This window comes from Carlito syrichta, unplaced genomic scaffold, assembly GCF_000164805.1.
Source record: "Carlito syrichta isolate Samal-C Ts95f unplaced genomic scaffold, Tarsius_syrichta-2.0.1 Scaffold314096, whole genome shotgun sequence".
Lineage (NCBI taxonomy): Eukaryota > Metazoa > Chordata > Mammalia > Primates > Tarsiidae > Carlito > Carlito syrichta.
Window position 1 is genome coordinate 357,677 of NW_007258192.1, and position 11,739 is coordinate 369,415.

Sequence of the window (11,739 nt, forward strand, 5' to 3'; positions counted from 1 at the left end):
TCCTTCCTCTGCTGGGAGCTGGGTAGAGGGGGCTGTACAGATGAGGAAGATGCTCTGGGTGTGGGATCCGTGAGGGGCTGGGGCTGCAGAGGCCAGAGGCTGTGGGCATCCCCAGATCTGGGTCAGCAGGGCCTCGAGGAGTGTCTGCACGACTAGGGAGCCCAACACCCCTGCCCCACACTTGGGTTCCTGCCCCCATTGCAGCCCCAGACACCTATGAAGCCAGAGGTCGGGCCAGCAATCTCAATCTCAGCCTTGAGGTTCCTCCGAGGAAGCCAATGAGGCTGTGCTTGATGCCACTGTAGCCCACCGAACCACCATCTTGCTGGTCCTGTGTCAGTGACCGACAGGGTCACAGGGAGGAGAACCCAGATTCCATCTCTGCCCTTGACAAGGAAACAGTCACAACAGAGTGTGTTCAGTCTGGGCCACTGGACACTAGGGCTGTGTGTGCCAGAGAAGGGGTCCTGTCCACACTGGGGATAAGGGAACACCCAGAAAGACTTTCTGGAGGAGGTGATGTCTGGAGGAGGTCAAGTCTCAAAGACTCCCTCAGTCAAATAAGAATCAGGGAAAGGGTGCCCAGGACGAGGGAACAGCATAAGAAAAGGTGCAGAGTGATACATCATGGAGTGTGACAGGCACGAGGAATTAGCAGTCCCAAGAAGGACAGAGGCCATGGGGTGGCCACATCAGAGGAGTTGATCAGAAGGGCCATGGGGGATTTCAGACTTTGCCTGGAGGGCAGCATCAGACTTTGCAGCAGGGGAGTGACTGGTCCACTCAAGGCATAACTGTTTCCTTTGCTGTCCCAACCTGGGTCCAGGTCTTCCTCCAGGAAGCCACACCTGCAAAACTGCAGATGGGTCGGGGCGTCGGGGTCCAAGTCAGGCTGGGATGATCAAACCTCAGAGGCCCCTGGACCCTGACATGTCATTTGATTTCTGAGGTGACAAAAGCTCAGATATGGGCAGTGATTTACCCCGGTGGCCCAGCATGTGGGATTTGTCTGTCTTGCTGCTTTCTACCAAATGTGAGGTCATTTTTTTTTTGAGTTGGGGTCTCCTCTCCCAGTTTGGAGTGCAATGGCATAATCACTGTTCACCACAGCCTGAATTTCCTGGGCTCACCTGATCCTCCCATCTCAGCCTCTCGAGTAGCTGGGACTACAGGCTCAAGTGCCATCACATCCAGCTAATTTTTTTTTTTGAGAGACAAGATCTTACTATGTTACCTAGGCTGGTCTCAAACTCCTAGACTCAAGCAATCCTCTTGCTTCACCTCCTAAAGTGCTAGGATTTTAGGCACGAGCCCCCACGCCCTGCTGGAGTTGTTCCCTGCTGGAGTTCTTCATACTCACTGCTGGTGACATCAGCTCCGCCAGAGCAGAGCTGCAAGTGAACAGGGGTGAGGGGAAGTGGGAGGTGCTGTATGTGGACCCGGAGGAGGGGGAGGAGGCTGGCCAGCCGCCAGGGCTTGCAGCTGCTGCCCCAGACTCCTTGGCCTCCTGCCTCCACTTTGCTGAGCTCAGCAGTTCTGGGGGCTCAGGACATAGGCCGCAGAGCCGCTCCCAGCAGGCCAATGTCCCTGTGGGCAGCGCCCTCCGTCTTGAAAGTGACGGAACCAAGGCAGCGGGGAGATGCATCTCTGACCCAGCACAGACATGGGGTTCTGGAGTGTTGGGGTCTGGGCCCCACCCACTCGTTCCCTGTTCTGAGCCCGGAAGGTTGGGGCCCCCCAGGTGAGTTGCCAGCCCACCTGCTCCCTGGGGAGGCTCCTGCAGGAATCTCACTATGAAACACCATTTCTTCCTCCAGAGGGGTGGCGGTGATGCAATTCCTTCCCGGGCTTCTCCCCAGATCTGTTTCCTGTCCTTGCTCTCTCTGGGCATCCTCCCTCCTCCCATCTCCTCCATCCCACCCTTTTCCTCTCCAGGCCTAACATCTCTTCCAGGAGCAGGACAGGGGAGCCGAGCTACAACCCAGGCACATCCATATCCCTGTCCCTTTCCAAGATGCCTCTCAAAGCGGCTGCTGACATATATCCCTGCTCAGGGCAGCCAGCGACCCCAGAGCAGCCTTTGGGATGGTTGTGAGGCTCCTGCCTCATCTTGACCTGTGGGTTGGGGTGGGAAGTGGTATCTGCAGCTGAGTTCACCGTGAGGCCCAGTCCTAGCCCACCGCCACCACTGGACCACGCTGCCCATGCTGCCACTGTCTGCAGAGGGCTCATGGGCTCCTGTTGCATGAGGAGGCCGGCTGGGTGCCCTGACTGCGGTTCCTGATCCTGTCAACCCCACAGGGCCTCCTAGATCCAGACAACATTGAACAAAACTCCAGGCAGACACCAGAGAGCATCAGAAATGCTGTTTATTTCTCTGCCACCCAGGCTTGTGGCCTCTTTGGAGAGACAGGCTGCAGGCACATACTTGGAGAGAAAGGAAGGGCGGTGTCCAGGATGGAGGGAATGAGGGTGAGAGGTGTGGGAAGCAGAGGTGCAGTAGGGGAGACGGCCTGTCCTGGGTCCTCCAGTCCAGTCTGAGATGAGGACAGTGGGACTTCCCAGCCCCAGGTCATCAGGGAACACCAAAGGGACAGGTCCCGGAGAGCCTGGGGCCATACCAGTCGCTGCCTGCTGTCCCATCTCCTCTCCCTTGCCCTGCTGCTGCTCCAGGCCACCTCCAGGTCAAGCCCCAGCCTTCTCCTGTGCTTCGCCCTTGCCAGCTTGTCGGTTACATGCCTGGGGCTGCCCCGCTGTGAGCATGCCACCCTGCCTGGGACCTGAGCTGCGCTGTTAGCAGCAATTTGTACCCAGACTCTGAATTAGGGGTCCAAGTCGATCCTAGCTGCCAGCTCAGAGCAGGTCTAGAAGTTGGGGGAGGCAGGGATTCTAGAAGAGATCAGAAGGGAGGTAGGAGAACATGAAGCTGCCACGTGGGCCCCACGAGCTGCAGACCCCAGGCCCCTGCAATGTGTACGAGAGGCATTGGCAGGGTCGGGGAGGCTTGGGGAAGCTGGGGGCTGCTCCAGCCCTGCTGGGGTCAGGGTGGGGCTAGAAGGGGGCAAGGAAAAGGGAGAGGAGGAGGCACTGGCCCAGTAGAAGCAGGCCTGGCGGCCGCTGCCCACCAACCCCTTCCCCTGCAACTGTGGCCTCGGGGCTCCCGGCACGGCTGAGGTAGATGATGACCACGTTGTCCTCAGGCCCCGATGGCTGCACTTCGTTGTCAACGGTGTAGCAGCCCTTGCCCTCCACCACTTTCCCGTGGAACCTACGGCCGAGTGTGTCCTCCCCGCCCTCGCCAGGGGTGGCCAGAGCCACGTCCACCGAGCTCTCAGCACTGCCCAGCTCATTGGTGGCCAGGCAGCTGTAGGTGCCTTCCTCCAGCTTGCCAAAGTCGGGGATGAGCAGGCTGCCATTGGCAAAGGCCTGGAAGCGCGGCCGAACGCCGGCCGCAGGAGCACTGGGCAGGGCCCGCCCATCCGTGCCCACGTTGGGGCTGGCGATCTCCACGGTGCCACCGGGAGTCTGGATGTGCCAGTGCAGCCTGGGGGCTGGCTGACCATCCACATCGCAGTGCAGCGCCAGCACAAAGCCAGGCCGTAGCTCGGCACCGTCCTGGCTGGGCTGGTAGCTGAGCTGCACCGAGGGCGCCGAACAGGGCAGTGGGGGCAGGCGGCTCAGTGGTGTGCCCTTGAGCACATGTGGCGACGTGCATGCGATGTTATCCTGCTCCGGGATGGACACAGCCGTGGCCAGGGCCCACGTCTTGAGCCACACGATGCCGCAGGTGCAGTCGAAGGGGTTGTCATTGATCTGTAGGTGAGACAGCGCGGTGAGTGGGGCAAAGGTGCCCTCGGCCAGCGCGTGCAGGCGGTTGTGGTTGAGCTGCAGGGAGCGCAGGGCGTGCAGGCTGTGGAAGGCGTCGCGGGGCACGAAGCTCAGCTCATTGCTGTCCATCTTGAGCAGCTGGAGGGCGCTGAGGTTGTGCAGGTCGCTCCAGGCAAAGTCGGAGATGACATTGTGGCTGAGGTCCAGACTCTTGAGGTGACCTAGGGGGGCCAGGGCGCCCGCAGCCACTGTACGGATCTCGTTGTGCGCCAGCCACAGCGACTGCAGCAGGGGCACCTCCCTGAAGGCGCCCCCGGGCAGGCCGGGCAGCCGGTTGGCCGAGAGGCTCAGCGTGGTCACATTGGCTGGAAAGCCGGGAGGCACGGCCACCAGGTCGCGGTAGGCACAGTCGGCGATCTGGAAGCTGTACTTCTCACCACAGTCACAGGGCTCTGGGCAGGCCTGCACCAGGCCCAGGAGAGCCACCCAGCAGAGCAGATGCAGCCCCCGCATTGTGCCTCCTGCAGAGAAGGGCGTGTCACCCCAGCAGTCCCCAGGACCTGCCAAGGGGACTCATCCCTTCCACCCCAGTCAGAGTGCCTCCTCATCATGAGGCCTTGCCCCATGCAACCCAGCCGAGGCCCGATGCCACCTGTCCTGCCACCCCCATGCAACAGAAGGGGAAACTGAGGCCCGGAGAAGGGCCAGGACTTGCCCGAGGTCATGCAGCCAGCAGGGCGAAGACAGGTTGGAAGGGGACCCCTGCTCCTCTTCTGAGCAGAGCAAGCTCCCTCCTCATCCGCTCCCAGCCAGCTTTATGACTTGACTCAAAATCTGTGTTCCAGCCGCCCCCTCCCCCACCTCTTCCAGAACCTCCCCCTGCCCTCCCACATCCTGGCTGCAGCCCTTCCCCCGGGAGCCCCCCATAGGTATGCTTTGCTTTGCCCAGGCAGACAAGGCCCCTTGTGCCCACCCGTCCCCTCCCACCCCTCCGGCTGTGACCACAGCAGACACCAGGCCCTTTCTGCAGAGTTACACCCGTGGCCTGTTCTGCTCCAACTCCGCCAGGCAGCTGCCTAAATAAACCCCTCCAGGACCTCTCTGCTGACTGGGGCGCGGCACCAACGCAGCTGGGTCTTCCTGGGCCTCATTTTCTAAGACACAGATGCCCCCGGACGGCTGCCATCAGGGACTGTCCCAGCACCTCAAACTCACAGGGACGCGCTGAGGGGGAGCACAGGCTGCGTCCAGCAGGCCTCCTCGACCCTCGGCCCTCGGAACCCTCCTCCCACTGACTCACCGTCAAACTCCTCCGCCTTCGTCCAGCAGGGCCTCTTCTAAGAAAGAACCAGAAAGCAACAGAGTTAGCCCGAGAGTTTGCCAGGCCAAGGGCACCCGAGGGAGGACTCGGATGCTGGTGGAAGGGGCAGCTTGGGTCGCCCCCTTCGATTTGCTGGCTGGTGCCCACCCTGCCACGGACAGGGTGCCCAGGACCGGCTGCTGAGGGGAGGTGGCTGGAGGAGCCCGGGACCACTGTCAGGCTCCCTCCTTCCAGAAGAACAACGGCTTCTCCGCAGCAACCAGGACCCGTGTTTCATAAGTGACACCAGAAACTTGAGGGGAGAGGATGCCAAAATTTTTTGGGTTGTGTTTTCTTTCTCTCTCTCACTCACTTTTAGCAGCTTCAACTCCCTTAAAGACACAGCACTGTCTGGACGGGGCCCAAGAAAAGATGGGGAGGAGGGTTCTTATGGGGGAAGGGTGGGAAATGGAATCTCTGGAAGGCGGGAGACTTCTAGCTTCCTTCGCACAGGAAAAAAAGGGGGCTTCTCTTTCCACGCCGGGAATGTAGAGGTGTTTGTGTGTGTGCATGGGTGTGCATGTTCGAGTGTGCAGATGTGAGAGCGTGTTTCTGTGTGTGGATGAGTTTGTATATGTGTTTGTGTGCATGTATGTGTAGACAGTATATGTAAATTTGTGTGTGTTTGAGAATGTTTGAGTATGTTTGTGTGTGGATGTGTGTGTACGAGAATGTACGTCTTTGTGTGTGTTTGTGTGGCTGTGAGTTTGTGTGTGTGAACGAGTGTGCGTCTGTGTGTGTGAATGTGTATCTTTGTGTGTGTTTGTGTGGGTGTGACGCCCTGTGCCTATCTTGGTGTGTGTGAGTGAGTGTGCGTCTCTGTATTTGTTAATATATGCCTTTGCATGTGTTAGTGTGGGTGTGACACACTGTGCCTGTCTTGGTGTGTGTGAGTTTGTGTGTGGGAGTGAGTGTGCGCCTGTGTGTGTGTGAACGTCTCTTTCAATCTTTCTAGAAGGTCAAAGTGCAGGAAGGAGGCTCCATCCCTCCTTTGAGAAGCCAGACTGCTTGGCTTGCTTTTTTCGGGAAACAAGTCCCTGCCGGCTCTGAGGCTGGGCTTCATGTTGCTGTCCAGGGAGCTCCAGGCCCAGCCACCGGCCGTATTCCCCACCGGACAGGGAGGGGTGGGGAGACCTGGCCCAGAACCAGCCAGGGAACTCAGGGTGGGACTACTGGGCTTCTGTGCCCTGGTTGGGATCCCGAGACCCCCACCTCAAGGGAAAGCTCCCCCCAACTGCCCACCTGGCATAGAGGGGAGTGTGAAGGGTGGTACTCCTGGGGTTCTCTCTATGGCTTCCCACAGTGCCAGGCACTGACACAGTCAGCATCTCCCTCTCTGGGCTCCACTGTTCCAACTCTGTGTGGAAAGGGCCTATGCCCTCAGGGAAAGGATATCTGACACTTTTCCCTCAAGCAGGCAGACCCAAGGGAGTCAGGAGGAGACAAAAAAGGCCTGAAACAAGGGAGCTGGAAGAGAAACTGGAAGATGAAGGGGCCCTAGGAAAGGACTTTGTGGATGGAATAATTGTGCCCTCCCTCTGCAGAATGAGGCTCCTCAGATTTCCCCCTCACCCAGGCCTCCTTTCCCTCCATCGGTTAACCGGCGAAATTCTACACATGACTCACTCACCCTCTTGGACGGCCAGGGACAGGCAGGCATCACCCTTGGCTGAAAGCATCCCCAGAAAGCCAATTCCAGCTCATCACACCCTCTGCCAAGCGCAGGCCACCCAAGTCCACAGCATGACTTGTTCTGAGGCTGAAGATATTGTTACAGACTAATGTAGAGACCTCCACTGCAGGGGAAACCCTCTCTTGCATCTCTGGAGAATTCTGGGAAAGTCCTTAATTTGGTGGGTCAACCAGAGGCTGGAGGCATACATATCCAGGGTTTCCTAAACCAGAAGGGAGTATCAGTGACCTCAGTGTCAGTCAGGGAGGGTTTCCTAGTGGAGGGGATTTCCTTGTGTTTCTGCACAGCCCATGCACACACCCTCACCTGCACAAAGACTGTGCCACCAGCCCTGCCTCCAGGGTGCTTTGAGGAGCTCACAGTCCCCATCCCGCCTCCCTGCTCCAAAGCGCACCAGGGTCCAAGGACAACCAACCCCTTAGCCCTCAGTTTCCTTGCTCTTACAGAGTCCCTGATGCTTCCTTATTGCTCTTCCTGTAATCTGTAATTTTGTGTCCATGTGTATTGGGTGCTTGACCCCCTTCTAGAGAGGAAGCCCAGAGGGCAGACGCCATGCCCCCAGGCTTTTGTTGATGCCAGTTCAGAGAAGCAACTCAGTGAATATCACTTGAATGAGTGATGGACACATCGGGTAGCTATCAGATGCCAGAAACGAAAGCACTCCAGAGGTCACCACCTCCACCCCCTTAGTGCGCAGATGGGGACTTGGGACATGCCTGAGACCATGCAGTTCCCTGTGACGAAGACACTCTAGAGAATACCCCATACAATAAAGGAGACCCACCCTCTGTCCGTGGGTGTGTCATCGGCCTTTCTGGGGGTAGGGGGGCCTTTGCACCCTCCTTCCCCATCAAGGCAGACCTTAATGATACCCAAACCCTAGGCTCAGACTCCTACTTGGGAGCAGACACGTAGGCCAAGGGCAGGAGAGGCAACAGGGACCAGCCCACTCGGGCAGAAATGGGACCATCTGTGTCAGGCACTGACTGCTCTTCCCTGTCTGTCCAGGTTCTGCCTCTGCCTCCGAGGGGTACCATTCCCGCCTCCACCAGGAAGGACAATAGGGCCACAGGAGCCCAGTGGAGAGCGTATTTCTGTGTGCCATCCTCTGTCTGTCACTGGAGTCTGTACCATCAGTCTGACCTCAGCTAAGGACTCTCAGAGCCTCCATGGTGTCTCACAGGGGGTCAGGCAGGCCCACCCCTGGGAGAGCAGCTGTGCATACCCCCAATAGCGGGGGCTTCCTACCTCCTGGACAGCCCCTCTGCCCTCTGCTTGTCGGTATCAACTGAAGCTCTTCTGCAAAGCCCACCCCACGGGAAAGAATGCCAGTGGGCCAGGGAACAAGCCAGAAGTCCGGCCCCTCTTCCCAGCCTGGGAGCTTCCTACCTTCCTTTCTCTCTCTGGCCTCCTCCGAGCTGGTCTCAGGCCTGGAGATGGGGACCCTTGGTGAGTATGTGAGGACTTGACCGTCCCCAAGGGGGCCAGGTTTGGGAGCCCCTCCTGCCAGCCCTGGCTCTGTCTCCTGTGGGTCTTGGGCAGCTTGTAGAGTAACCAACCAACTGTCCAGGCGAGCCTCGGTCTGATGGGTTTTCTGGGAAATGGGACTTTCAGTGCTAAAATCTAGACAGACCCTGCAAACTGGTAGAGCTGGACACCCTAGTGGGGAGGTGGGGCCCACATCCTCCCAGTTTTTCTTCTCCCCTCTCCCTTTCCTGCCCTGCAGAGGCCTAGCCCTCTCCCCTCCCATGTGCTGCCTCCTCCCTCCCCTCTAGCCAGGGCGGCATCCCCACCCCAGCTGCAAACTCCTTTGCCCCAGAAAGCTTCACATCCACAGACCAGGGTCGCCACGGGTCGCCATGTCAGCTTTTCCTGGAAGGCCAGGAAAAAAAGATCCGGATGAGAAAATGGAGTGAGAGAGACAGAGCCTGGCAGAGAGCGTACGTGTGAGAGAGAGAGAGAGAGAGAGAGAGAGAGAGAGAGAGAGAGAGAGAGACAGAGAGAGACAGAGAGAGACAGAGAGAGAGAGAGAGAGGGAGAACTGGAGAGAAATGGACAGAAAAATGGTGTAGACACCCCAAGAAAGAGGGAGAAACAGAGAACCCCAGACTGCTAGAGTGACACCTGGAGATGGAGAGAGGGTATGGGCCGAGAAGGAGAGAGGGAGAAGGAAGCCCTGAGGGACCCTGAACGGGCTCCCAGAGGAAGGGAACGGGAGTCTGTCTTGGTCCCCAACCCCGCACGCCCTCACCAGTCTGCTGGAATAATTGGGAGGAACTCAGCTTACCCTGGCGGGATCTGGCTAAACTAGTGGGCATCCTGGAAGAGGTGGAGGCTGGCCTGGGCCCCTGAGAAGGCGGGGCTAGGTTAAGGAAGGTGCTCCCGCAGGTGCGTGGGAGTGCACACGCGTGTGCATGAGTGTATGTGTTTGCACGCATGGGGGATATACCAAGACCTGCCTAGACCACTCAGTTATGAGACTTCCTTGTCTAGGCCTCAGTTCCTCTATTCCTCTGTTCCTCTGTCATACGTGAGAGGTGGCCTAAAGTCCTTCTGCCCTGATATCCCACCATTCTCGGATTTGTCAGGAATGTCTGCATCTACATGAGGAGTCTGCATGCGTGTTCAGGCGCAGTCCTACTTGCTTGCACATGAGGTGAGCCCGAGCTGTCCTGTATGCATGTTTGCTTGTTCATGCATATGTGTGGGTATGTGGGCTTTTTGTGTGTATGACAAGGCTGTAGGTGGGGAGGCGCTGAAGACCTCGTCGTCTCTGTGGGTTACCCTTGGTGGGGATCCCGGCTGACACTGGACCATATGTTGGCTCCTGACCCTGTGCAAGTGGCCCTGTTCCCATGTCCTCTCCCCCTCTCCTGCCTCCTTCCCTCCTCTCAGGTGTGAAGGCCTCTCCCTCTGCCACCATCTCTGGCCCTAGAGAAAGGTCTGGTGATCCCAGCCCCACCCCCTTTGCCTCTCTCTGTCCTGGCTCTCTGCATCTGTCCCTGCAACATCCCCTGCTCCCACCCTGGGGCCGCTGCTCTTACCCCATTCTCTGACCAGACACTGTCCCCCCATATGCGCAGGACTCGCGTCTTCCTGTCTCTTGAGATCCAGGCAAATGCCAGCACCCCAGAGAGGACTCCCCGGCTATTCTACAGACACAGACTTTGCAGCCCTCTGTCCCCTCACCCTGCCTCACTCCTCTTTCCCAGTCCTTCCCCCACATCTGCTAGTGTGCTTCCTGTGTGTCCCCCTAGTCTGACTGTGAGCCTCCACGGTGGGGGACTCGGCTGTGTTCACTGCTGTCCCCACAGTGTCCAGTGAAGGGCCTGCCACTTAGTCGGCATTCAGTAAACAGCTGTTGAAGGACTGAATGAATTGATGGATGAATGGATACATAGAATGACCTTGGCCTTCTAGTAGGCAGCCTTTGCCCCAGCCCTCCATCCTCCATCTGTCCAGTGACTCCCCAGTCCCCTGCTGTCACTGCCCGCCCACTGGGCACCTCTCCAGCTACCTCCCTGGTCCTCCCTTCTGACCCATCCTCACTGTCCTCTCCTGACCTCTCCTCAGTCCTCCAGGACCACTTGCTGCAGCAGCACTAACCGGGCATATTTCATGGAAATTATTTTTGTCCTTCCCCCAGCCAGTCCCAGAATTTCTAGGAATGCTGACCTCAGCAGGCCTTGAGTTTTCAGCCCAGGCCCTCCCAGAGACTGGGGGTGAGCTCGGGAGTGTTATGGGTGTGAGCGAGTGTTTACGTGAAGGTTTTGGAGTGGGGCCAGGGTTATGGGGTCAGAATCCCGTCCCTGTGGGGACTGGGAATGGAACACGGGCCATTTGTTAGGGGTCAGCGTGAAGGGCCAGGATGAGAGTGGGCCTAGGGAAGACAGGGAAATGGGAGGGTAGGGATGTCCCTTTGTACCCTGGGGACTGTGGGCTGAGGGTTAGAAAGTAATGCAAGAGAGAACGGGAGAAATGGGATGGGCAGGAAGCAAGGGGGAAGTGGAGGAGGGGAGACAAACATACCGGGAATGGGTGGCGGATGTCTGGGATAGTCAAAGAAGGTGAGTCTCTCACTGACAGCAGCACTGGCTCCTCACGAACAGGTCAGGTTGCAGGGCTGTTTCGAGTACCGCAGCAAACCCAACAACCCCAGACAGAGGCTATGGGCAGGGCTTAGGCTTCTTCCAACCCTCGGGGGGCCACCAGGAGGTGCAGGTGGGATCACTTAGCTGGAGAAAGAGGGAGAAAGGGGCTCCAGCTGGAACTGCTGGCCACAGGGAATGTGACAAGGCTGTGTTGGGCTGGGCACTATGGCTTGCACCTGTAATCCCAGCACTTTGCAAGGCTGAGGTAGGAGGATTGCTTGAGGCCAGGAATTCAAGATCAGCCCACATAGTGAGACCCCTGTCTCTGCAAAACAAAAATTGTTTTTAAAATGTAGCTGGGCATGGTGGTGCACGCCTAGTCCTAGCTATTGGGGAGGATGAGGCGGGAGAATCGCCTGAGCCCAAGAGGTTGAGGGTGCAGTGAGCTATGACTATGGCACTGCACTCCAGCCTGGGCAACAGAGCAAGACCCTGTCTCAAAAAACAAGCAAACAGCCGGGCTCGGTGGCTCAGCCTGTAATCCCACGCCTTTGGTGAGAGGATTGCCTGAGCCTGCGGGTTCGAGACCCGCCTGGGCAACTTGGCGAAACCTCATCTCTACAATAAATAAAAAAATCAGCCGGGTATGGTAGCACGTGCTTGTAATTCTGGCTATTTGGAAGGCTGAGGCGGAAGCATCACCGGAACCCAGCAGGCCGGGAGCGGCCACTGCACTCCAGTCTGGGCGACAGAGTGAGACTCCAACT

The 11,739-nt window shown here is 58.1% G+C and overlaps 1 protein-coding gene across 2 annotated transcripts; it reads right to left on the reverse strand.

Annotated features, from left to right (window-relative positions):
• Positions 1-3,049: 3,049 nt before the first annotated feature.
• ISLR (immunoglobulin superfamily containing leucine rich repeat) lies at positions 3,050-5,297 on the reverse strand. Of its 2 annotated transcripts, none has more exons than XM_008071033.2 (2): positions 5,129-5,297; positions 3,050-4,349 (listed from the first exon to the last, which is right to left on the reverse strand). In XM_008071033.2, exon 2 carries the CDS (start codon positions 4,339-4,341, stop codon positions 3,052-3,054), a length of 1,290 nt encoding a protein of 429 aa, XP_008069224.1. In that variant the 5' UTR covers positions 4,342-4,349; positions 5,129-5,297; the 3' UTR covers positions 3,050-3,051. The 2 variants fall into 2 exon arrangements, with proteins under 2 accessions (XP_008069224.1, XP_021574730.1); XM_021719055.1 differs by lacking the exon at positions 5,129-5,297 and adding an exon at positions 4,544-4,660.
• Between the last annotated feature and the right edge of the window lie 6,442 nt (positions 5,298-11,739).